Below are 23,687 nucleotides of genomic sequence, written 5' to 3' on the forward strand. Positions count from 1 at the left end.
CCGGGCTGTGGGGACAGCATTAACCACAGGTGATGGCCCTCAAGAGAATGGGCTCATCCTTTCTGTGCCCTGGAGGGGCAGTGAGAGCTCCTGGGTGTAGCTGAGAGGGTTTGTGGTGCAGCTGTACTGGGCTGTGGAGCAGGGGAGTCAGGAGCCCACAGGGCTGTGGGGACAGTGATGTGTCCCATCTCCCCATCCCCTCTGCCCGTGGGAGTGGAGCTGCAGCAGGTTCTTTGGGACACAGGGTGCTGTGCAGGCCCAGGAGCTGGGCTTCAGTGGTCCTGCTGGGTCCCTCCCAGCTCAGGAGGTTCTGTGGCTCCCCACAGGCTGCTCTGAGCCCCCCTGAGCTGGGTCCTGCTCCCCCTGGTCCACAGAGCCTGTCAGGGACAGAGGCTGCCAGCCCACCCCAGGGGATCCTGTGGGGGAAAGGGGAAGCTTGACTCCTTCCGAAATGATCCTGCAGGGCTGATGAGAGTTACTGAAGAGAGTGGGTTTTGATGGGATATTGGGAAAGAATTCCTTCCTGAGAAGGGTGGCAAGGCCCTGGCACTGCCCAGAGCAGCTGTGGCTGCCCCTGGATCCCTGGAAGTGTCCAAGGCCAGGCTGGATGGGGCTTGGAGCACCCTGGGACAGTGGAAGGTGTCCCTGCCATGGCAGGGGTGGCACTGGATGATCTTCAAGCTCCTTCCCATCCAAACCAGTTTGGGATTCCATGATTCTGTGACAGGAACCAGCATCTGGTGATGTTGATTTAAAGGACAGTGCCTCGGTACAGGAAGGAATTTATCCTGGGATCAAAGCACATCCAGGAGAAAGCCTCTGGGTTTGATTTCTATCTTCAGCACTCCTGTGCTGAGACTTTCTTTAAACAACCTAGGTTGTTTTTTTTTTGCCTTAGTGGTCCATTTGTACAAAGCTTTGCTGCCCAGTGGAACCAGGGCAGGAGGCAGAGGCTGATGTGCAGAGGGGCTGCAGGTTGTTCCCAGCAGACCCTGCTCATCTCAGCATGGTGAGACCCCTCCTCAAACCCTCTTTCACACACTGATCCACCCCAGCAAAATGCTCCTGTGCTTTCCTGCTGCAGGAGGAGAATGCTGGAGTGAGAGGAGGGAACTGGACAGCTGGGGAAGGCACAGGGTCAGAGAGACCTCCTGAAAATCCCAGCACACGGTGTCAGCTCGCCTGTGTCCAACCCCCAATAATTCAGAGCACATTTAGCACATTTACTGCTTTGCCCCTTGTGTGAACTGCTCTTTTTGAAGGTCCTGGTGCAGGCAGTACAGCTTGTACAGCGCTGAACACCCTCCTGGCACTTGGCAAAGACTATTAAAATGTTAAACCAAGCACAGAAGTGGTTTTGCTGCAGGCAGGAAATAGGGGGGAATTTCTGGGCAATAAAGGATTTTTCATGGCAGGAACGTTGGTGCAGAAAGATCATTTTTTATTGAGAAATTGGTTCTGGAGTATTTCTGGGGGGAAAAAAAAAACCTATCCCCTGAAAGATTAGCTTGACTAATGGGAGAACTGAAGACACCTTCATTCATGGTTATGGGATGCCTTCAGCCACTACCTGTGAAATATGGGCATGTCTTGAATTTACTCACTAGGCACAATAACACACTTTTCTGAATTGCCATTCAAGTGTATTTTAAGTCAATATAACAGTAAACATGCTCCAAGCCACCCAGGCAAAGCTAATATTAATCACTGAAGCCTGAGTTTCCAGAGGCCCAGCATGTGAGGAGCAGCTCCTTGGGGCAAATATCTTTTTTATCACAGAGTAATGCACTTGCAAAATGGATCTTGCCTTTCCTCCCAGGAAAGAGCCAGCCAGAGCTACGTGCAGCAAATTTGCTCTTTAGCCCAATTAAACCAGGCTGGGATCCTGGAGGTATCAGATTCAAACCTTGCTGCCAGAGGAAGGTTTGTAAAACTGTGTTGAAATAAGGTTGAAACCGGCCGAGTAAATCGAGGAAAAAACAGATTAAATCGCCTGTCTCCAGACATGTGTCTCTGCTCGTGTGTTATGTGTGGATCCATGGCTCTCCAGCTGCCTCTGGCTATGCTCTGTGATGGTCCTGGCAAATAAAATGCCCCTCTGGAGCTGAGTGGAGTGTGCGTGTTCCGCGAGCCCCTCTCTGCATAGGCGCAGCTTTGCAGCCGCCTAATTGCCGCTGCTCGCTTCATTCCCGAGGCAGAGCAGGGAGGCTGCTGCTGTTTGTGATGCGTGTGGACCTGGAGCCCGCTCCCATGCAGCTGCAGCAGCCTCATGCATAGTCAGGGCTCAGCATCCCCAACTCCATAGAAACAGCAGCGGGATCGCTGCTGCTGCGAATTGATGCGCGAGCAGGGACCGCGCTGAGGAGCTGCCGCCGCTCTGGTGAGTCCACATTTCTTAAGTTACTTTAATCATTCTTTGCTTTTTTCTTTTCATAACATGAAGCATGTTTTCATAATTTAAATGGAAATAATTTCAGCAAAACGCCTTTGCTGTTGAAACATTTTTTTTCCCCCTGCTCTCAGAATTCTCCCAGCACGGAGAGGCAGCGTGTGCTTTGAGCTGGTTCAAACCAGGGCACAGCCCGAGCTTCCCCGCGGTTTTTTGGGATGACTCTGTGAAGGTGTTTGGTGTTTCTGGGTTTGCAGGTGTTTGTTGCTTGGCATCCTGGCTGTGCTGGAGTTGCTGCACTCGCTGTGTGTGCTCCTGGCAGCTGGATCCTCTCCCATGTGTGTGTTCATTGTGCAGGGATAAACCAGACCCAGAATGGGGCTGGTGTCTGATCCAATTGTTTTATTTAACTGTAGCCTCAGCTACCCTTGTTTTTCATGACTGTTTCTTCTCACTGCTCACATTTCCAGCTACAATCAAATGTTCTTTTATTCTTTCTCAGGACCCTAGGTTTCCATCTCCTCTTGGTTAGGCAGCTTTTTCTACCTTTAATATTTGCTGTTTCTCTTTCAAAGACGACAATCTATATTTCCCCTTCCCATCTGTGTGTTGGAAAATCAGGGATCTTGTCTGGGAGTGTTTCCATCCAGCGCACTCCCTGACAGAGCAATCGCCCTGGCAGTTGTTGGGGAGAGATGCAATTAAGTCCCTCTGCCATGTATTGTCTTTAATTATATTTGTACCTTGCAAAATGGCATCCTGGAGGGTCAGGGAGGAGATTTTTGGAGTGATTGGCTATTAAATGTACATTTTCCCTGTCTGGGGGAAAAAAGAAAGTTCTCCTGCGGGGAGCCCTGCGCGCGGCGGAGCCGCAGCTGCTGACTGAGGGTGTCTCTCTGTTTAGTTCAGTTTGTTGTGCTGTAGCAGGTTCATGTTTGACAACATCACAGCAAACTGTGCAGTGAAGCCTGAAGGCAGCATGCCAGGAGCTCCCTTCACACCAGCCCTCTCCAAACCATCCTTGAGGCACACGGCCCTGGACCGTTTGGAATAATGATTGCCCAGGAATTCTAGCCCTTGGTGTTGTAATAATCTGATTTTCTGTGCTTTTGTAGCCGCTGCAAAGAAATGAATACAGTTGTGTGGCACAGTGTGAGGTGCCACCTCTCAGTTTCTCTCTCCAGATGCAGCATTTCATCTCCTGGATGCTGGTGAGCGTTTACTTGGAGTTGTTTGATCCCAGCTCTGAATCTGAGCTCTGGTCAAAATGCTTGTGCTGAAAGAATTGTGAGCTGCAGGGGATGGAGTGGTAGGAGCTGTTGGAAAAGAGCATCTCAGAATCCATTTAATCAATGAGTAGGATCAGGCAGCCCAGCCTGCTCACTGCAGCACATTGGAGGGGTTCAAGATCCCTGTCTTTGCTCCAAGCTAATGGAAGCAGCAGCAGCAGCTGCTGATGGCAGGAGCAGAACCATGGGGAGGAAGTTCCCTCCTCACTCAGGGCAGCTTGAACAAAGAAATGCTCTGTTCCAAACCTCTGCATTTCAGTGCAGGCTCCCTGTACCCTGTAGGGGCTCCAGGCAGGTCAGTCCTTCCTGGCTGCTCCACCTGAGCCCAGCTCTGGGTGTGCCAGTGCTGCTCTGCCCGTTCTGTGCTGCTTGAGAGGCACAAAGGAAGGGGGACTGCTCTGGGTTTGTGTGGCTGGTTTGGGTTTAGGTGGCTCCAGTTCGCAGCTCCAGGGCACCAGGCTGGGCATCACCTGGTCTGTGCAGCACCTGGAGGCAGGGCAGTTCTGGAAGAATCCTGCACCTCCAGTTTTGGGTGTCCCATGGGGCAGGTCCAGGCAATAAATGCATCCAGAACGTCTCAGGAGCTCAGGGAGCCTCTGGTGCTGGGGGGGCTCTGTATCCTGGGCGGGGGGCACTCAGGAAAGCTCTGGGAAGCTTTTCAGGGCTGCCTTGTCCCATGCTTGGGGTCTTCTGCCCAGCCTGGATGAGGATTTTGGGGTCCCCAGACTGTGTCCTCTTGCGGAGCCTGGGAGACCTCCAGCATTGGGATGAGGAGAGACCCCAGTTCTGCTCCCTGCCAAGCTTTACCCTGAGATCTTTTCAAGGCAGCCTGGTTTTAGTGGGGTTTTGAGCCAAAATGGGGTCTGAGAGGGAGACACAGGGAAGCCTTTCCCCAAAATTGGATCCCACTGTAGGAAGTGAGGGGCAGCGATGTGGCAGCTCCAGGAGGGAGAGTCTGGGCACAGAGGCACTGCTGAGCCTGGTGTCTCACAGCAGACACAGCTTTGATCAAGTTTTTAAAAGGAAATTTCAAGTTCCAGGGTTTTTTGGTTGCTCAGGGGAGAGGGAGAGAGAGTGAAAAGCTTTCACTTGTTCCGTTTTGCATCCTGAAACGCAGTTGGATTTCTGCAGCCCAGAAGTGTCTGGATTCCCGTGGTTTCCTCTCTGCCTGGCTCTGCTCAGCTCCAGCTCTGGATCAGAGGCTTCCCCTGTGCTGAGCAGCCTCATCCAGGCTGCCCTGGCACACAGGGCTCAGCCTGTGCAGGGTCACAGCCCGGGGGATGAGGATGCTCAGCAGGGATTTAACCCCAGCCCTGGCCACTGGGTGTGTTCAGCACCACTGGGTTGTTTACAGATGTTGCTACAGCATATTGTGATAAAATGTCAAGGGATTAACACACAGCCTTGTGCCATAATTGCATTCACTGTGGCTTATAATAGTTCATTAGCTTGTCATCAGTTAGGCAGAAAGCAATGACAACTCTTCCTATCACATTTATAATGCTCTAGAGAGCAGCTGATTAAGTCACAAAGTGACATAAATCACCAGGGAATGTTTCCTTCGGCTTGGAAAAGTTTTTTTTCCTCTTTTTTTGTCACTTTTGATAACAGAAATGCTGCATTTCTGACAGCACAAAGTTCCCCTTTGGGTTGCACATGCCAGCAGAAGTTTCAGTGACAAATCTGCAGCCTGGAGGGAAAGCCCAAATCAGTCAATAATGGCAGAAAACCAACATTTTTTGTCTTCAGGAGCCTGTGATGGGTCTCCTCCCGCCCAGCCACTTCTCTGGGGGTCAGTTCTTGTCACCAGCGGGGTTTGTGGCTGGTGGTGGGAGAGGGGAGCTTTGTCCCCAGGTCCACCAGGGGAGATGAAGCTGAGGATGGGCTGAGGGCTGTCCATGGGCAGAGTCAGGGTCCAGGGGGGAATCTGGGATGTTGGATACTCAGGTTTGGAGCTGCAGCCCTGCAGAGATGCAGCTTCTCTGGGGTTTCAGAGCTCTGTTCTGGCTGCTGCACTGGAGGCTCCTCCTGCCTGGAGAGCCACGCAGTGCTCCTCAGCTATTCAGGATTTTTGCCTTCTTTTTGGGCAATTTACTCGTTCTCCATTCTGTTTCAGTGGGAAAAGCACAAGCTCCAGGCCACTAAACTCTCATCTGACCTCACATCCCTTTCTTTGGTGTATTCTGCACTTCCATTTGGTTGGACTAGATGATCTTAGAGGCATTTTCCAACCTTAGGGATTCTGTGATTTGTAAGTGTTGATTTTTTTTCCTTTGTTTTGTTACATATTCACATAGGGACGTGAAGTCCTCACAGTTGACTCTGCAATTGAAAATCACCTCTGATGTGTCCCTATGAATTATTCTGTTCAGATTTCTCTCTGTTTTTTAAACTCCCCTGGGGCCTGGAGCAGCTCTCACTCCCATGTCTGAGAGCATTTGCTGTCTGTTCCCTGAAGGAAGGACCAAACCATGAACTGAAGAGCACCAGGTGACAAAGGGTGTGACAGTGTCTTTTCTCTGTTTAATGCACTCTTTTAATCAGCCCATGAGGTGTGACAGTCCCCAGCCAGGGATGGGGTGCAGAGGGGATGGGGACAGCTCTGGCATCACCCAGATCTCTGTGCTGCCTCCTCTGGGCCAAGACACACATGAAAAACACCTTCACTCTCCTGTGAAAATGTAAAAACTTTAATAAAGGACAATGGGAGACAAGGACCACAGAGCAAAGGTTGTTAGGATTGGCACTCAGCCAAGAGCACCCCTAATCTTTGGGGACACCTCTTAAATACCTTTACCCTTACACCAGCCTGTTGCTTATTCACAGACCCTTAGGCACAGTGAACTTTTGCCCAAACTAGCTTACATGCTCCAAGAATTGTTTAGCATATCTCTTCTTTGGTTCTGCCTTTTCAGAGCATGTGTATTTTTTGGTTGTGGTTTTAGTCCATTCTTATCACCTCCAGTTTTTGGGCCTTGGTCCTCACTGGCTTCAGACATTGAGTGCTGATGGTTGGCAGATCTGTACAGGTGTCCTCATCCTGTGTTCACTGGATCTTATCCCATCCAAGCAGGCATTTTAACACAAGCACACTTATATCAGCTATTTCACTAAGCTTAATTAACAACAGAAATAAAAACTACATCTTTATAACAAAGTTACTTTAACATTACACATATAAAATCCATTTTAATATCTGCAAAAAAGCCAATATTATAATATGTATCTTTAGCACACAGCAGGAGCTTCAGCTGCAGCCTGGATGTGTAGACAAGGATAAAAAAACTCTCTTTGCTGCTTGCAGGCAGGGCTCAATGCAGGTGACAGCTCGGGGGTGTCCCAGGAGCTCATCCTCTCCCAGCCTGAGGTGCCCCAGGCTCCAGGCTGACATGGGAAAGCCTCGAGGCTGTGGCTGGGGATGCTGGAATAGAACATTATTCCATGTGCAGATTTATGGTTTAAGCATTTTCTCCTTCATTATAACTTGGAGTTTATAAAATTGGGGAATTTGCAAGTGTTTGCACTAATGAGCTGAGAGCTGCTATCCAGGACAGCCAATTCTCAGAGAAATCTCTGCTCTCTGGGACCACTGACAGCACCCAAGGGAAGGGCTGGAGCTGTGCCAGGGAGTTTAGGCTTGGATTTTGGGAAAAGTTCTTCCCCAGAGGGTGCTGGCACTGCCCAGGCTCCCCAGGGAATGGGCACAGCCCCGAGGCTGCCAGAGCTCCAGGAGTGTTTGGCCATCACTCCAGGGATGCCCAGGGTGGGATTTTGGGCTCTCTGTGCAGGGCAGAGGATGGACTGGATGATCCTTGTGGGTCCCTTCCAGCTCAGGATATTCTAAATTATGCATCAGTTAAAGGAAAACACTTTGGATGAAGTTGTCTCCTGTTCCAGCTCATTTCCCAGCTGCAGAATCAAATCCCCACAAAGAAACACAGCCAATGGTGAGGAAAGCCCTGGCCTTGCTCAGTGAAGCAAATTCTGCCTGGCTGGGGGGGATGAGGCTGCTGTTTGCTCCTGGCCATGGATCAGCCACTGGAAAACACTTGGATCCCTGCGAGGTCTCCATATGAAGGGGTTGTCTCCATCCTCAACGTGCAATAATGAGATGGTTTGAGTTTTATAGTCTTATATAATTACTCTCAAAATAGCTTCTGATTCATCCTCCCCTTTGAAGCTTATAGTTTGCATTCTGATAAGCTCTTGCATGGCAGGAACCCTGTGGTAGCAGCAAATTAATTTTTAAGAAGTTTTTTGCTGTCTAACTGAAACTTTGGCACAGCCACTTGGAGCATTCCTGTCCTGACCTTCCAGGATCCATTTCATGGCTGAGTGTGTGCAGGAGATGAGGAGGCTCTGTCAGGGTTCCTGGGGAGCCTGTGCTGGCAGGAGGAAGCTGGTGGGAGCTGATAGTGCAGGACTCACTGTCCAAGGACTGGGGAAGCACAGCAACAGGAAAAATCTCATTTTAGCTTCCAGGGAGACTCTGGCTGGATGGGCCTTGGAGCAACCTGGAAGCTGGAAGGTGTTCCTGCCCATGGCAGGAGGTTGGAAGGAGATGAGCTTTAAAGTCCCTTCCAACCCAAACCATTCCATGATTCCATGATTTTATGAATGTCTCCTCTCAGAACATTCCCCTCCTGAGCATTCCCAGCCCTCTGCTTTGAAAGGAGCCTTTGCCACTGAGCTCTGTGTGATGAGCTGAGTGTGAAAGTGCTCAGCAAACTGTGAGAACTCATTTTCAATCCCATTCCCTGTGCTGTCTTCTGTGGAATTACTTGTGGTCGGCATGGAATAACAAAACAAGGCTTGGCCATGTCCAGAGCACCTGGGACTGGCTGCCTTCACCTGGAGAAACCTGTCCTGTGGTGCTGGGAGTGTGCACAGAGTGAGGGGTCAGGGTCCCCCTGGATGTTTCATACCATTGTGCAGCCCTGGTCAAATGAGAGGAACAATCAGTGTTTTTTTACTTTCACTACCAAGAGAATAAAACACCTGGTTTGTGAGCAGGGACAGCACCTGAGGGAAGGTCTGGAGCTGTGCCAGGGTAGGAAATCAGGGAAAGGTTCTTCCCCCAGAGGGTGCTGGGGCACTGCCCAGGCTGCCCAGGGAATGGGCACAGCCCCGAGGCTGCCAGAGCTCCAGGAGTGTTTGAACAACACTCCAGAGATGCCCAGGGTGGGATTTGGGGTGTCTGTGCAGGGCAGGAGTTGGACTGGATGATCCTTTCCAGCTCAGGATATTCTGTAATTCTGTAATTCTGTGATTCTGTAATTCTGTGATTCGGTGATTCTGTAATTCTGTGATTTGGTGATTCTGTAATTCTGTGATTCGGTGATTCTGTGATTCGGTGATTCTGTGATTCGGTGATTCTGTGATTCGGTGATTCTGTAATTCTGTATTTCGGTGATTCTGTGATTCTGTGCCTTGTTCTGGATGGGTCACAGTGCCAAGCACTGCTGTGATTTCCTTTCCCTCTCCCCAGACTCTGGGGTGCAGCGCTGCCCTCGGCTGGGCCGTGGGCCCTGAGGGAGCCTGAGCAGCTCTGGCTGCTCTGAGTGGGGTGTAACAGCTCTGCCTGCTCTGAGGGTGTCCACAGCTGACACCTGCTCCTGCTGCTGCCAGCAGGAGCTGTGAGGGCCTAAAAAGCCATATTTGTGACCTTGGGACCCACAGTGATCCACGGGCTGGGGTGTGCTGCTGCAGGGGGGCTCTGCAGCCCTTCCCACCTCCCACAGCGTGAGAGAACATCTGAGGGGCAGCAGGAGCTCTGCCCCACCCAGAATTGTGTCCTGACCTGGCCCTTTAACATCTGCTGAGAAGCTGATGGAATATTTCCCCCTCTCCAGGACCCAGCTCTGCTGTTGGAGCAGCAGCTCCTGCTGCCAGGCTGCCTGTGAAGAGCCAATTGACGGCAGCCAGACTTTGAAGTGACAACTCCTAATGACTCGTCTAGCTCAGGAATATTTCAGGGCATATTCCTGTAGCTCCTGTCTGCCTGCCTGCCAGCCTGGAGAACACGACCAGCAAATCAAGAACTTGATGAAGTTTCAAATGGCGGCCAAATGGCAGCGAGGGGGTCTGAAATGTGACAACAAAGCCATCAGTAGGGGACTGAAACACTGGACACAACCCCACCAAAGAGGGATAAATCTGAGTGGGCTTGCAGTGCTTCCCTGTCACTGCCACGCCCTGTGCTCCCCCTGTGAGCTCTGGGGACACAGAGCCTGCTGCTGCAGGAGCTGGGGCTGTGGGGTGACAGGGACAGTCTGATCTGTACCATCTGCTCTGCTACCATTCCCGAGGCCACGGCAGGCTTGGAGGGGGATGAGGAGCTGGCTGAGGACTGCTGCACTGCAGCTCACCTCTCCCCCAGTGCAGCATCCCAGGATTTATCAGCCAGCCAGCTGCCTTTCCAGAATCCCTGTTGCAAAGGGCTTTGCTTGCTGCTGCCCTCCCTGCTGCCCCTCAGGGTTTGCTCTGTGCTGTGTCCCCAAAGGGGACATTCCCTCTTGTCTCTGTGGTGCTGCTGTGGGGTTCCAATATTTGATTTCCGCTCCATCCAGTCCCCATTCCTTCCTCCAAAGCTGAGCAGCTTTGCTAAATAAACATCTCTGTGACCAGGGTTTAATGGAACCCTTCCTCCTCCTGTGCAGCTGCTGCCCTGTGCACCTCCCTGCCCTCACCTCTGAGACCCACCACAGCCCCCCGTGCCCAATTTCCAGCCCTCAGCTAATCAGGCTTACATTTCTGATGCTCCTCAATCGAGAGAAAATGAGATCAGCAGTTGGTGGGAGCCTCACGTGGTCTCTTGTAGCCCCAGAGCTGCTGCTCTCCTCCAGCAGCACCTCTTGTACCAATCCATCACTTGAGTGCGTGCTCCCTGCAAAGCCCTGCAGAAACAGAACAATATATCCTCACAAACACTCCTGCAAGAGAAAAAAACCAGCAGATAATGGACAGAGAAGCCTGCAAGTATCTGCTGGGCTGGTGTGAGTAATGCTTGCAGTGTGGGGAGGCAGTCACCCAGCCAGTGAGAGTGAGGTGATCACCATCACCCTGCTCTGGGCTCTGCCACCTCCTGGAGCTGCCCTTCCAGGGGCATTGGCTGTGGGAGGATGTTCCATGCCCCAGGCTGCAGCTCAGAACAGCCAGGAGCTGCTTTTTCAGCTGAAGGGATCCCAAGCTCTCCCTGATGCCCAGATTTTCCTTGAACCACCAGAGAGCTTAGGAGGAAGAACCTCTGACAAGGAAGATGTCCCTGGACTCTTGGCAGGGTCAGGCTGGTGGCTGTGCCTGGCAGAAGGTGGCAGAAGCTCAGGTCAGTGTCACCACTGCCTTGGTGAGGGGCTCCAGGGCCTGAGGAAATATCTGTGCCCTCACAGGTGACAAGAGAGGAAGGGGACAGCCAGGTCCTGGGGGCTGGTGGCATCACCCTGGTTCCACACTGCACCTCACAGAGAATTTCCAGCCTCTCCAACTTCCACTCGTGCCATTTCAACTTTGTTTAAATGCAACAGGTAGCTGGAATGACTAATGGCTGCTGGAGTGCTGAGAGAGCCATCAAACATGTTGTGTTTTCTCTGTGGGGAGTGGGTGGAAGGAAAGCTAAATTACATCTTGGGATATTAAATATAACTCTGCACATTAAACTCAGAGTTATCCATGAATCTCTTTAATGACAGCACAAGCTACTTCACAGCAGTAAAAGTCAATGTTGCCACAATTAGACCACTATTGTCTTGCAGTTAATAGACTGCTCTAATCATGACTTTGTCATATTATTAATCGCTTTTGGGTTGGACTTTTGCTAATTATCCCCTTTGGTAACTCAGTTTAGGCATTAGGAAGTCAGCAGGGACATCAAGCTGAAAGGCTGTTGGACCATATCTCTTCATTAGCTCCCATCCAGGATGAAACAAAAAAGGGCTGTGCCGAGGAGCTGCTCTGTGATCCATGGAAACCGTGGTGGGAAGGGCTGGACTAACCAAGGAGTGTTTGCCCTTTCTTCAGTTTTCTTTGAGCTTCACAGTTTTAAACTGTAAACCATTGATTCTCTGTCCTGCCCTGGGCTGTTTATCTTTGATTTAAAGGCAGCAAGAAGTAGTGACCTTGGAAATGTTGCAGTTTTGAGTTTTTTGGTGTGGTTCAGTAGCAAGGGGTTAGGGTGTTACAAAACCAGTAAAAACACAAACCAAGAAGTCAAGTCAAAGGAGAAATGGGATCAGTTTTGGGTGATGTTGAGGGAATCCAGTCTTGTTTGTGCTCTTGGTGTCCCCATTGCTGTCAGCTTCAGGACTTTTCTGTGGTGTTTTGGTAACTAGTGGGATATAAAATAGGTATATAATAAATACATAAGCTCAATGGCTTATCCTAAACATATCAGCTAAAGCAGGTAGATCACAGAATCACAGAATCATGGAACACTGAGGGGTTGGAATGAACCTTAAAGATCATCTGGTCCCAAATCCCTGCCACGGGTAGGGACACCTCCCACTAGACAAGGCTGCTCAAAGTTTTGGCCTGGCTTTGAGCACTTCCAGGGGTGGATCCTGTCAGTGTCCATGTCCATCCCTTCCCTGCTCCTCCTTGCTCTGAGGGAGGGAGCTCTGTCACTGCTGCCCTGCATCCAAAAGCATTTTCCAGCCAAAGGCTCCTCGGGGAAGCAGCGCTTGCTCCCAAAGGGAGCCAGGCTGGAAAAGAGCCATGTTAATTTGTGTTTGCAACCTCCTTCTTTTAAGCTTTATCTTTTCAATTACAAGTTGTAATAAGACCAATTTTCCAGTTTCTCCCAGGTCTCCCATGGGAACTGGGTGAGGATGAGGGAGCAGCACTGAGTTCTATGGTACTGGGGTGAGGAACGGCTGGAGCTGCTCTGCACTTGTACCACAGCACTTACCTGATAACAAAGTGGCAAATAACTGTGAATTTTTAAGAGGAAAACAGAACAAAACAATATTTCTTGTCGTGTTTTTCCCCAGGTGGGACATTGCTCAGAATGATGATGTGAGTCTCCCTTGTGAGCAGTTGGGATCTGAGCTGTTCCTGCATTAGACAGAGCTCTTCCTCACTGCTGGATGCAGGCACATCTCTCTTTTCCCTCTCTTCCCCAAATCTTGGATCCAAACCTTGAAAAAGGGGGGATAATATCACCCAAGGAGCTCATTCTTCCCCTGGGCTCAGGTGTCCTTTTGGGGGAGCTGACCTTACCTCCGCTCATTCCAGGAAAACCAAAGCAGCCTCTGGCCCCAGGGCATTTTCTGTTAGGTGAGGAATTATCTTGTTTTTACAGTTTCTTGTAAGTTAAAGGACATTTAAAGCGTAGCATTTTCAATACCTGGTATTTTTGAGAAAGTAACAGGTATTTTCAAATTCATAAGAGAAAGATCATTAACTCAATGAAGGTCAACTCTGTCCAATTGATATTTAAGTTGAATAAGTCACAAAAAAGTCTTGGAAAATTCAGTGTCATCTTCAAACAACGCAATATTCTAAGCAGGCAGATGCTTAAAACTGTCTGTAAAATCCTGATCCCTTCCACTCGTGCTCTGTGTCAGCTGTCAGAGGAAGGAGTAGGAGGTCATGCATAAAAGTATCTGTGAATCCTGTCAGATGCATTATGAATGCCAGCCCTGCAAGGAGTGACAGGAGCCAGGATATTTCTCACGCTGGCAACAGGTTTTCTGAAAGGATAATTGATTATTTCTGATGGTTCCCATTAATGAGCCTGGTGTGCTGGCAGAGACATGCAGCCTATAAAACTCCTTGGAATGGGTGGAAATATCTTTAAAAAATCTTCCCTGTCACGCAGCAATTCCCAGCAGTGAGAGATTCTGCATTGCAATGATTTCCTTTGTACCAACACAGAGGTATTTGCAAAAAGTCCAGGTTCTTGAGTTTTCTTATGAATGTTTGACACTGAGTTTCCTGGGCACAATTCCAAGATTTAACTCAAAGGATAGTGCAGTGGAACCTCTGTGCTCTCAGCTTTGGTGAGAATACATTTAGGCAAATCTCTGAGGAAGCTCTGCTGCTGGTACAGCCTTATTTATTATTGAGTAAGATGGGATCTGTTTGTTCCCCCCAGCAGCGATCTGTGTTTCCACCTCAGAGCTACAACAGAAAATAAATGAACCCGTACAGGAGGCTGGGAAGGGAAAGAAAGTTGAAAAAACCTCTGGGTGATGTTTATCCTTCCCATCCCATCCCTTCCAGCCCTTCTCTTCGAGTCAAAAACCCACAGGCAGCCAGGGAGCTTTGCCTGGAGCTCCTGCTGGATTTGCTGGGCTCGGTAATTTTGTGGAAAAACAAAATCCTCCAGGATATCAGGAACAACAGATGGCTCCCAGGCACTGTGCAGGGCTGGCTTCTTCGGGTGTGGATGTCACATTTTGTGTCTGGTGCTGCCTGGAGATTTCACTTATCCCAAATTTGCAGTGGTTGCTGCACTCCCTGAGAGACCTGAGCAAAATGTGATGGTACAAATGTGCTCCTGAGCACTTTGCTGTCATGGTTCGCCAGGGGTGGGTGGGGGTTTGTTGTTTTGTTGTTATTGTGGGGGTATTTTTCCATAATTTTTACATTCATCTATTTATTCAAGATTAAAAACCAAGTCTTTCCTCATTTTTCACAGATTTTTCTCAGCCTTAACACCAAGGCAAGGTTAATGGGGGTGTGGGCAACCTGGTCTGGTGGAAAGCGTCACTGCCCACGGCAGAGGGTGGAATGAGATGATTTACAAGGTTCCTTCCAACCCAAACCATCCTGTGATTTTATGATTAAATGTCTTATTACAGCTTTACAAACTAAACTGCATGATCAAAGGGAACAGGAGGTGTTTTATGGCTCCTGTTTAAGGTAAAGCACATCAGGATTCACACTTAGAGCAGCTGTGATGCAGCCCAGAGAGGAGCTCCCCAGTTCAGAAATGCTCAGGGCGCCCACCCCATTCCCTGGGGCTCAGGTGGGGAATTCAAACTCACGCAAAACATTTGTGGTCCAGGAATAGACATAAATAGGATGGATAAGAGGTAATGCTTGTTCCATAAAAACTTTTGCATGTTTTGGTGATTTTTTTGTTTGTCTTTCTGTCCTGACTTGCACTTGGATAGTTTAAGGAGTGTGGTTTTACTGGGCACTACAAATAACACAGCCATCAAGGAAATGTCCAAGAGCTCAAAGCAATCCATGATGGAATTCTCCACAGTCCTGATGCTGCAGACTTGCCTCCAGAACAAATCCTGCCTCCACCATCAGGGACTGGTATTCCTTGGAATTCTGAGCTCTCAAAGTTTTGGTCTGGATGAGGATCTGGGAATTAATACACTGTAGGAAAAGAAGCAAAAATAGCCAATGTTTTCTCTTTGTGCAGCGCTGTGAATCATTTCGCAGCCTAGATGATGTGTGTATATATATATATATTTATATACACACACACATATATATATATATCTTCATTTTCCATTTTTCCTGATTCGTCAGCCACACGTATGGAAGCTCTTTCCAGAAAAAGACTGAAATTCAGCACACATGAGGTAAAAGTGTCTCAGAGCATCAGAACACACAGCAGCTCCTGTGCTGCTCAGAGTGAGGGAGACTGTGTAGCACTTTCTGTACAAACTCCTGCTATGTTTGGTTTCTCTGCATCAGCAGCTTGTGATTATTTTTTTCCTTGGTGTTGGTATTTATTTTGTATTCCCTATGGGCGCATCTGGACAAGATGTGGGTGCTGACAGTACAATAACAATTCACTTCCAGGACCCTGGTAGATGGATTTTTTCATTCCTGTGCCTGAGCAGCTGTGACACGAAGCAAAAAGGCACCCAGCATAGAGCTTGTTTCTATCATGGAATTGTACAGATCTTGATTTCAGACTCAGCAGTTTGCTGATGCTGCAGAACAAACCAAGGATGGTATTTTATCGCCAGTTTAAGCATCAGGGTGTAAAACTTCACAGCTCTGCCCATATGGAGACACCCATTTTCTCCCAAGGTGTGTCCCGAGCCTGCCAGGGGGTGCTCACTTGGCCTTGGCTCTGAGCTAAGAGCTCTCCATTAGTTGTGATTTAAGTCAGTTTGGACCATTTCTTCCTTTTACTTACGATCTTCTCACCATCTGTCTCTTCTTTTCTTCTTTCCCATCCCTCCCTGTCGCTGTCCTTGTCTCCCTCAGAGCTCTCCGTCAGCCTCCTTGCAGTGATAGTCATTGTGTGTGGCCTGGCCCTGGTGGCAGTGTTTGTGTTTCTCTTTTGGAAGCTGTGCTGGGTTCCCTGGAGGAACAAGGCCCTTTCCTCCCACCTGGCCGTGCTGAGGAGCGAGGCAGGCCACAAGGACAGCATGGCAGACAAGCTCAAGGACACGGGGGCCATCAGCTTCCTGGAGGCAGCTGTGAAGATCAGCCACACCTCCCCAGACATCCCTGCAGAGGTCCAGATGTCCATGAAGGATCACATCATGAGGCGCACGCGGATCCAGAGGCAAACCACGGAGCCAGCCTCTTCCACCAGGTGAGGGATGGGGTGGGATCCATGGGATGGGATGGGATCCATGAGATGGGACCCATGGGATGGGATGGGATCCATGGGATGGGATCCATGGGATGGGATCCATGGGATCCATGGGATGGGATGGGATGGGATCCATGATATGGGTTCCATGGGATCCATGAGATGGGATCCATGGGATGGAGTGGAATGGGATGGGATCCATGGGATCCATGAGATGGGACCCATGGGATGGGATGGGATCCATGGAATGGGATCAATGATATGGGTTCCATGGGATCCATGGGATGGGATGGGATGGGATCCATGATATGGGTTCCATGGGATCCATGATATGGGTTCCATGGGATCCATGAGATGGGTTTCATGGGATGGGAAAGTGATAGTGGAGCCCTGGAAAATGTTAAAAATAGTCCTTGAAAATATTAAGCTTTGTGTTTTCTCAGATCACTGCACCTGCGTATGCAGTATGATAAAAGATATAATTGCTAGATGTGATGATTGTTTAGTAATTAAATGTAATTATTATATAACCATAAGAAGAATCATGAGAAACTATGTTGGAAATTTAAAGGGGGGCTATGTTTAGCTGAAATCTGTGTATACAATAGAACAATATAAGTTTAATAATTAACATGAAAGTTATATAATGATAGAGTATAAAACACGTTCACCTCGAATGTATGGTCGGAGTCAGATTTGAGTTGAATACTCCTGACACCCAGAGCTCTTAATAAAAAGCACTGCATATAATGGCTTATGTGATTATGTGTTTCTGAAAGCTAACAATAGGATGGGATGGGATCCATGGGATGGGATCCATGGGATGAGATGGGATCTGCAGATGAGAGCTGCAGCTCCTCCTGAGGGGCAGCTCTGATCTCTGTGACAGTGACAGGACCCAGGGAATGGCTGGAGATGGGTTAGGGGTGTTTAGGGTGGATATCAGGGAAAAGTTCTTCCCCCAGAGGGTGCTGGCACTGCCCAGGCTCCCCAGGGAATAGGCACAGCCCCGAGGCTGCCAGAGCTCCAGGGGTGTTTGGACAGCACTGCCAGGGATGCACAGGGGGGATTGTTGGGGTGTCTGTGCAGGGATAAGAGCTGGACTGGATGATCCTTGTGGGTCCCCTCCAGCTCAGGATATTCCATGATTCTGCTGGGTGGGGCCGAGGTGCTCAGCAGGGACACTGCTCTGTGAGCAGCTGGGGAGGTGGGAGGATTGTTGGATGGAGCCAGAGGTTCAGAGACCATCAGGGAGACTAAAGAGAGCACCTACACAGCAGATTACTGTCCAAAGCTTGGCCATTAACCAATGAATGTGTTAAGACTGTGGCTCTTTTAAAAAATTAGGGATTCAAGTCCTGTTACTGCGACTTGACCTCATTGTGTCAAGTCACCCACACGCTTTGGCCACTTTAATTTTGTTCCAATATGAGAGGCAGGCTGAAGTATCAGTGATGTACCCTGTCAGACAGAATTAGACCTTTTGGCTCTCTCTCTCTGTTGTGGCTCCTGGCAGAAACAATTAGATCAGCACAATTGATGGATCGCTCACTGCACAAGCCCTGAACCAGCTGTGCTCGGTGCTTGTGCTCAGATGGGGACAGAGACATCAACATCATCCTCAGGAAGTCAGGAAAAGGCTGTGTGAACCTTGGACACTGGGAGATTTAGATTAGATGTTAGAAAGGGGATCTTTACTCAGAGTGGGCTGAGGCCCTGGCACAGGGTGCCCAGAGAAGCTGTGGCTGCCCCATCCCTGGAACTGTCCCAAGGCCAGGCTGGAGCAACCTGGGATAGTGGAAGGTGCCCCTGCCCATGGCAGGGGGTGGAAGGAGCTGAGCTTTGAGGCTCCTTTCCAACACAAACCATTCTGTGAAATGCAGCATCTCTCCTTGACACAGAAGGAGGTGAAACAGGGACAGGAAAGAGGGATCACAGGGTCCTGGCTGTGCCCCAGCACTTCTGTTTGCCTCGCTGGCCGTGCCTGGGATGTGCACAGGAGTGTGACAGGGAAATCAGGCACAGCTCAGAAAATTGGCTGCACTTTTGCAGGATTAGTGAGGCACTGATGGCAGCTCCCTGTTTAAAGGAGCTGGGTTAGATCAGCACGGTGCCACCTGCATTTGTGAGCCACACTCTTTTATTTATCCACACTGCTTTTTGGGCAGCTGATTCCCTCTCTGCATGCACACTCTCCTTCTGCTTTTATTACACCTTTCCAACAGAGGAGGAGAAAACCTTCAGCCAGTCTGAATTAGGACAAACAAAGTGGGACTTCGCTGTACGTGGGCAGGTTTCAAACACACTTTCTCCTTGGCAGGTTCCTCTGATTCACAGCCCAGCCTAACCCTGTCCAAAATACCTCTGAGAAGCCTGCCAAGGTCTCCAAGCACCACGTATCACTGAAGGCTAATGCTCTGGGTGTAGAGTTCTTAGTTTAGTTAAATAACTCTATAAACTGCTCTTGTAAACACCAGATAATCTGAAATAATGCCCTCAGTCCACAGAAAGCTTTTATGCTTTGTTCAGATAAGGCTTTGCTTACATACAGCTTGTGCTGGAGGAGAGCTCAAGGCAAGAGAATCTTCCTGATGAGGCTGTGCCTCCCTCCCTGTCAACAATTATCTATCAGTTTCTGATGAGTCTGTTGGAAAAGTCTGGAAGCAGCAATACCCAGCAAATCCAGGCTGGACAAGGCTTGAAGCAAACTGATCTAGGGGAAAGCGAGGTGTCCCTGTCTGTGGCAGGGGATGCAATGAGATGAGCTTTAAAACACTCTGAACCCAAATCATTCTGTGGTTCTAGTTCTACGAAGAAAGCCTCACCTTCTGAACTGGTTGTGGTTCTCTCACAAAAAAACCCAAAACCAAACCAAACAAAAAACCAAACATACAAACAAACAAACAAAAAAAAAAAACAGAAAAAAAAGGGTTTTTTTGTCTGGGAGAGGTTAGTGCCAGTATTTAGAAGTGTAAGGACTGAGGTGGGGAAATTCTCCACGTGGTGCTGTCTGTGGTTTGGGTAAGGAGTTGTTGGGGCCCATCTGTTCAGCTGTGGGCTGTGACTTCTGCCACAGGTGAGAAAACACAGCTTGTGCAATGCTCTGGAATTTAAGAAATTTGCTGGATTGGATCCTTGCAGGTTTTTGGAAGCGTTCCCTCCATAACACACCCAGTTTCAGTGCAGAGCTCAGGAGCACCTATGGAGCTCGTTCTGTGCTGATTTTTGAGTCCAGGGGTGAAAAAGGACATGAAAACCATGTCCTTGGAAACCCACAGAGCTGTTGGTGTCTCCCTCCTGCAGGCACATCTCCTTCAAGAGGCACCTGCCCCGGCAGATGCACGTGTCCAGCATGGACTACGGGCTGGAGGCGCCGGCCGTGGCCGAGCAGCCCACCAGCATCGGCCGCATCAAGCCCGAGCTCTACAAGCAGAAGACCATGGACACCGAGGACCCCAAGAAAGAGGCAGAGAAAACCTGTGGGAAAATCAACTTCACTCTCAAGTACGACTACGAGAACGAGACGCTGACTGTCCGGATTCTCAGGGCTTTTGACTTGCCAGCCAAAGACTTCTGCGGCAGCTCGGATCCCTACGTGAAGATCTACCTCCTGCCCGACCGCAAGCGCAAGTTCCAGACGCGCGTGCACAGGAAGACTCTGAACCCCACCTTCGACGAGTCCTTCCACTTCCCCGTGCCCCACGAGGAGCTGGCGAGCAGGAAGCTCCACCTGAGCGTCTTTGACTTTGACAGGTTCTCCAGGCACGACATGATTGGAGAAGTTATCTTGGAGAACCTGTTCGAGGACTCGGACCTCTCACGGGAGACTTCCATCTGGAGGGACATTCAGTATGCCACGACGGTGAGTATCTGCTGGGCAGGGTGGGGGTTCTCCAAATCAATCCTCCATGGCTCCCAGCTGAAGGTTCCTCACCTCCTGTTAGCCCAGGACCTGCAGCCATGGCCCAGCTCTCTGCCATGTGCACATGGGATGCCTTGGACTGGCTACCTAGAATGGAGGCTAGACAGATTAAAGAGAATAGAGTGGGTTTTTATCAAAGGCCTTCAATAGATACACCTTGGGCAGTCAAAAACCTTGCAGACACTACACCCAAGATGGACAATGGTAACGAGTTTCTCAGACAGATAAAAGTTTGGTCTGCTTGCATATCAGGGGTTAATTGTCCAATTATAGCTTCAGGTAACAAAATCATATTTCCCTGGTTTGCTTACGCCCCCAATTCACTTCTGTTTATACTTTTTATACTTGGTTACCCAAGGCAGAGGTTGACCTTGGTTCTCAGGCCTGGAAGGATTGTTTTGTCTGACAAAAATGTGAAGAGAGCTTACTGACACTCTATATGGAGTTCAGAGTTCTACACTAGTGCAGTACAGGATCTGAGAATATAAAAGCTAAAAACTTAAGGCACCACATGATCACAGTAAGGAAGAGCTCTGCAGGGCCAGTACCAACCCCTTGATACTGAGAGGTGCTGGATGTGCTGCTGGCAGTTCTTCCAGAGCTGGATTTGGGTCTTTTAATAGTTCTGTTGAATTCCCTCTGGAAGAGAAACCAAGGCTCAGAGAGGAAAAGTCCCAGCCCTTTCTGTGTCCCACTGGAGCTGGCAGGAGAAGCCAAGTGCTCACATTGATCACTGAGTGCAGAGCAGTGACATTAACCTCTCCATAATAGCTGCCTGCTCCTCCACTGCCCTCCCAGGAGGATCTGGCTGGTCCTCAGGGCGAATGAACGATTGAACTGCTCTGCAGCTGGACACTAAATCAGCCATTGTCATTGTCATGTCACATTGTTATTCCTGAGACTGAAAGATGAGACATCCCCACCCCTGTGGCTGGAAGCGTGGGCCCTGTCACATCTTTCCTGGTGACTGGCAGAATGCCACAACTTGCAAAAATCTGTCCTGCAGCTTCCCTCATAGCTCATCTCATACCTTTTGCTCCCCTGCTTTCTGTGCCGAGGAGGGAACTGTCAAACACAAATATTTACTGTGGCCAGCAGTGCCACAAGATATTTGCTTTGTAACTCCGGTGCTTTGTCTCTCAGCACCATGTTTCCCACCAGCTGAACCTTTTGGTGACTTCCAGCAGTGCTCATTCTCCTGCTGCAGGGTGTGCAGAGCCTTCTGGCAGCCCAGCAGGTGTGCACAGCCCTGTGTCCTGTGCCCAGCGGGGTCCCAGGGCACTCAGGGGACACACAGCACATCATCACATCACCCTGGAAGGTGGCTCAGGGGCTGGAGCTGTCCTGGGAGGGCGTGGAGAGCTTTGGCCCTGCCAGCCTGAGGACACAGGGGTGGAGGTGGTGCCTGCCAGGCACCCTGGGGCAGTGCTGGGAGCTGCTGCTGTGCTGCCTTTTGAGCACCTTGCCTGGGAGAGCTGCAGGAAGGAGGCACAGGATCAACCATGAGGAAAGCAACAGTTTGAGTTAGCAGGGTGCTCACAGCTCTTGGCTTCCAACCTGCAAACAGCCACGGCTCTTGTGATTGATGGGTGGTAATGAAAGCAGAAATGCTGGCAAGAGAGGCAAGCAGGCACCAGGCACATCCTTCACCCTGAGAGGGGCTGCTGGAAGGGGAGCAAAGTGCACCTGATGTGCTGATGCCTCCTGGAGAAACCTGCCTGTTGCTTCTGCAAGCAATAGTGGATGTTTTCCTGGCTAAATAATCTCATTTAATGGGGGAAAACCCCACAAAAGCAGGTGGAGATAGACCAGCAGAAGGGCTGTTGAGGGAAAAGCCTCCAGAGAAGGTGTGAGGGGAGCAGAGCCAGCCCCATGGCCAAGATGTGTTGAGCAGGACCCCACAGAGCTGCCACAGACACGTCCAGCACCACGTTTGGCTCCATCCCCTCATCCTCTCTGTGCCATTCTTAAGGAATGAGCTGCTCCTGGAACATCCCAGCCAGCTGTAGCACACCCAAGGACATTTCTGGTTAATCAAAATTGAGAAGGGTAAATACAGTTTGCACAAAACCCCAAGAAAGCTCTGGGTGCCTAATAATGCATGAGATCAATGGTGTGGGTAAGAGGGTAGGAACACACTTAAGAACTGATCTGGTCAAGCAGCCAGCACTCAGCTACTTAATTAATGACTGTACAGCTTGTGAATTAGGGAAACATCTTTGGTTTCAAGTCTATTGACTCAGAGCTTCCATTATTTCCTAAAAGTACTGATATGAATTTTGGAAATGTCCCAATGTCTATAATCTGCAAGAAAATAATGTACCCACAGGACACGCTTTGCTCTCTTGTATTTATGGTTGCAAAGAAAGATCTCTTGACCTGATACAATGAGGTCAAAGAATAAATTATGTTCATTTTATACCCTGAACGGGTCCTCTCAGTGCAAGGAGAGGAATAGAAGATGAGATAGTGTCCAGAGGGTGCTCTCACCATGTCACACAGGGCTGCTCTCTTCTGACATCTTGTCCAAAGTCTCCTGCCCTCGTCCCTCCCACACCAACTAAGAACAAAGAATGCATGAAAGAACAGACCCAATCAAAATTTTATATAATATTCATTAGTATTCTGCACATCTAAGTGGAATAAAGATTTAATCTTTGCCTTACCTGAGAATGAGCAGGAAATAATTTGGCAAAAACCTCATCCATCAACAAGATCTATTCCCCTAACACTTAGAAAAGCTTTAAGTGCATTTACTTGTCTTTCTAGTTCCATCACTCTACTCCTAACAGCCACAATTTCTCTTCGGCAGATCATTATATCACATCGAAAGGAATCAAACACACTGTTTCCCAAAATAAACTGGTTGTTTGCTCTACAGATGTGGGATCTGTATGTAGAAAAATAAGATTTTTTTTTAAATCCATTTTTAGAAGGTGTTTGGAAATCTTTCTGCTGACTTCGGATGACGATGCTTTCTAGTTTAAATCAGACATTTGGTTTGTTTATTTTCCCCTGACTTCCCATGGGCAAGGCAGTGATGGAAAGGGCTTTTAGGAGGTGTAGTCGATGAAGCTGCAGGTACAAGAAGTGCTAAGAGCCACGGATAAAAGTTATTTGATGGGGCACTAAAAGAGTAAATTGTGTTGGCTTCTGTGTAATCCTAAAGTACCAGACATTTCTGAGTGCCATCTGCTGGTTAATTCCCCATTTATACTCACAAACACAGCCCCGTGCTGTGCCTGCTCCTTGAGGGCATCTCAAAGGGCCTGGTGGTCCAAATGTGGACATGTCACAAACTAAAAGCTCAACAGACCCTTCTTGGCTGTCTTCTGGCTTAAAGTTTTACCCCCCAGTTTGTAACTGCCCAAAAACTCCTGCTCACCTTCAGAGAAAACCAATGTGTTACTGAAAGACATTTTTATTTTATGCAGAAATGTTGGGCACTGTCAGTCACAAACCTTCATTACTGAATTCATCCCTGCCCACGGCAGGGGGTTGAAACTAGAATATATTCAAGGTCTCTTCCAACCCAAACCAGTCTGTGATGTTATGAACTGATGGCACTGGCTGTCACAG

At 49.2% G+C, this 23,687-nt stretch overlaps 1 protein-coding gene across 1 annotated transcript in view; it reads left to right on the forward strand.

The window, feature by feature from the left end:
• SYT6 (synaptotagmin 6) overlaps window positions 1-23,687 on the forward strand; it is a 36,757-nt gene that overhangs the window by 3,152 nt on the left and 9,918 nt on the right. The window contains exons 2-3 of the mRNA XM_036398534.2: window positions 15,853-16,186; window positions 19,490-20,048. Of these exons, the coding sequence (XP_036254427.1) occupies window positions 15,853-16,186; window positions 19,490-20,048 (893 nt within the window). The remainder of the gene's footprint in view (window positions 1-15,852; window positions 16,187-19,489; window positions 20,049-23,687) is intronic.

The sequence above is a fragment of the Molothrus ater genome, chromosome 25 (assembly GCF_012460135.2).
Source record: "Molothrus ater isolate BHLD 08-10-18 breed brown headed cowbird chromosome 25, BPBGC_Mater_1.1, whole genome shotgun sequence".
Taxonomy (NCBI): domain Eukaryota; kingdom Metazoa; phylum Chordata; class Aves; order Passeriformes; family Icteridae; genus Molothrus; species Molothrus ater.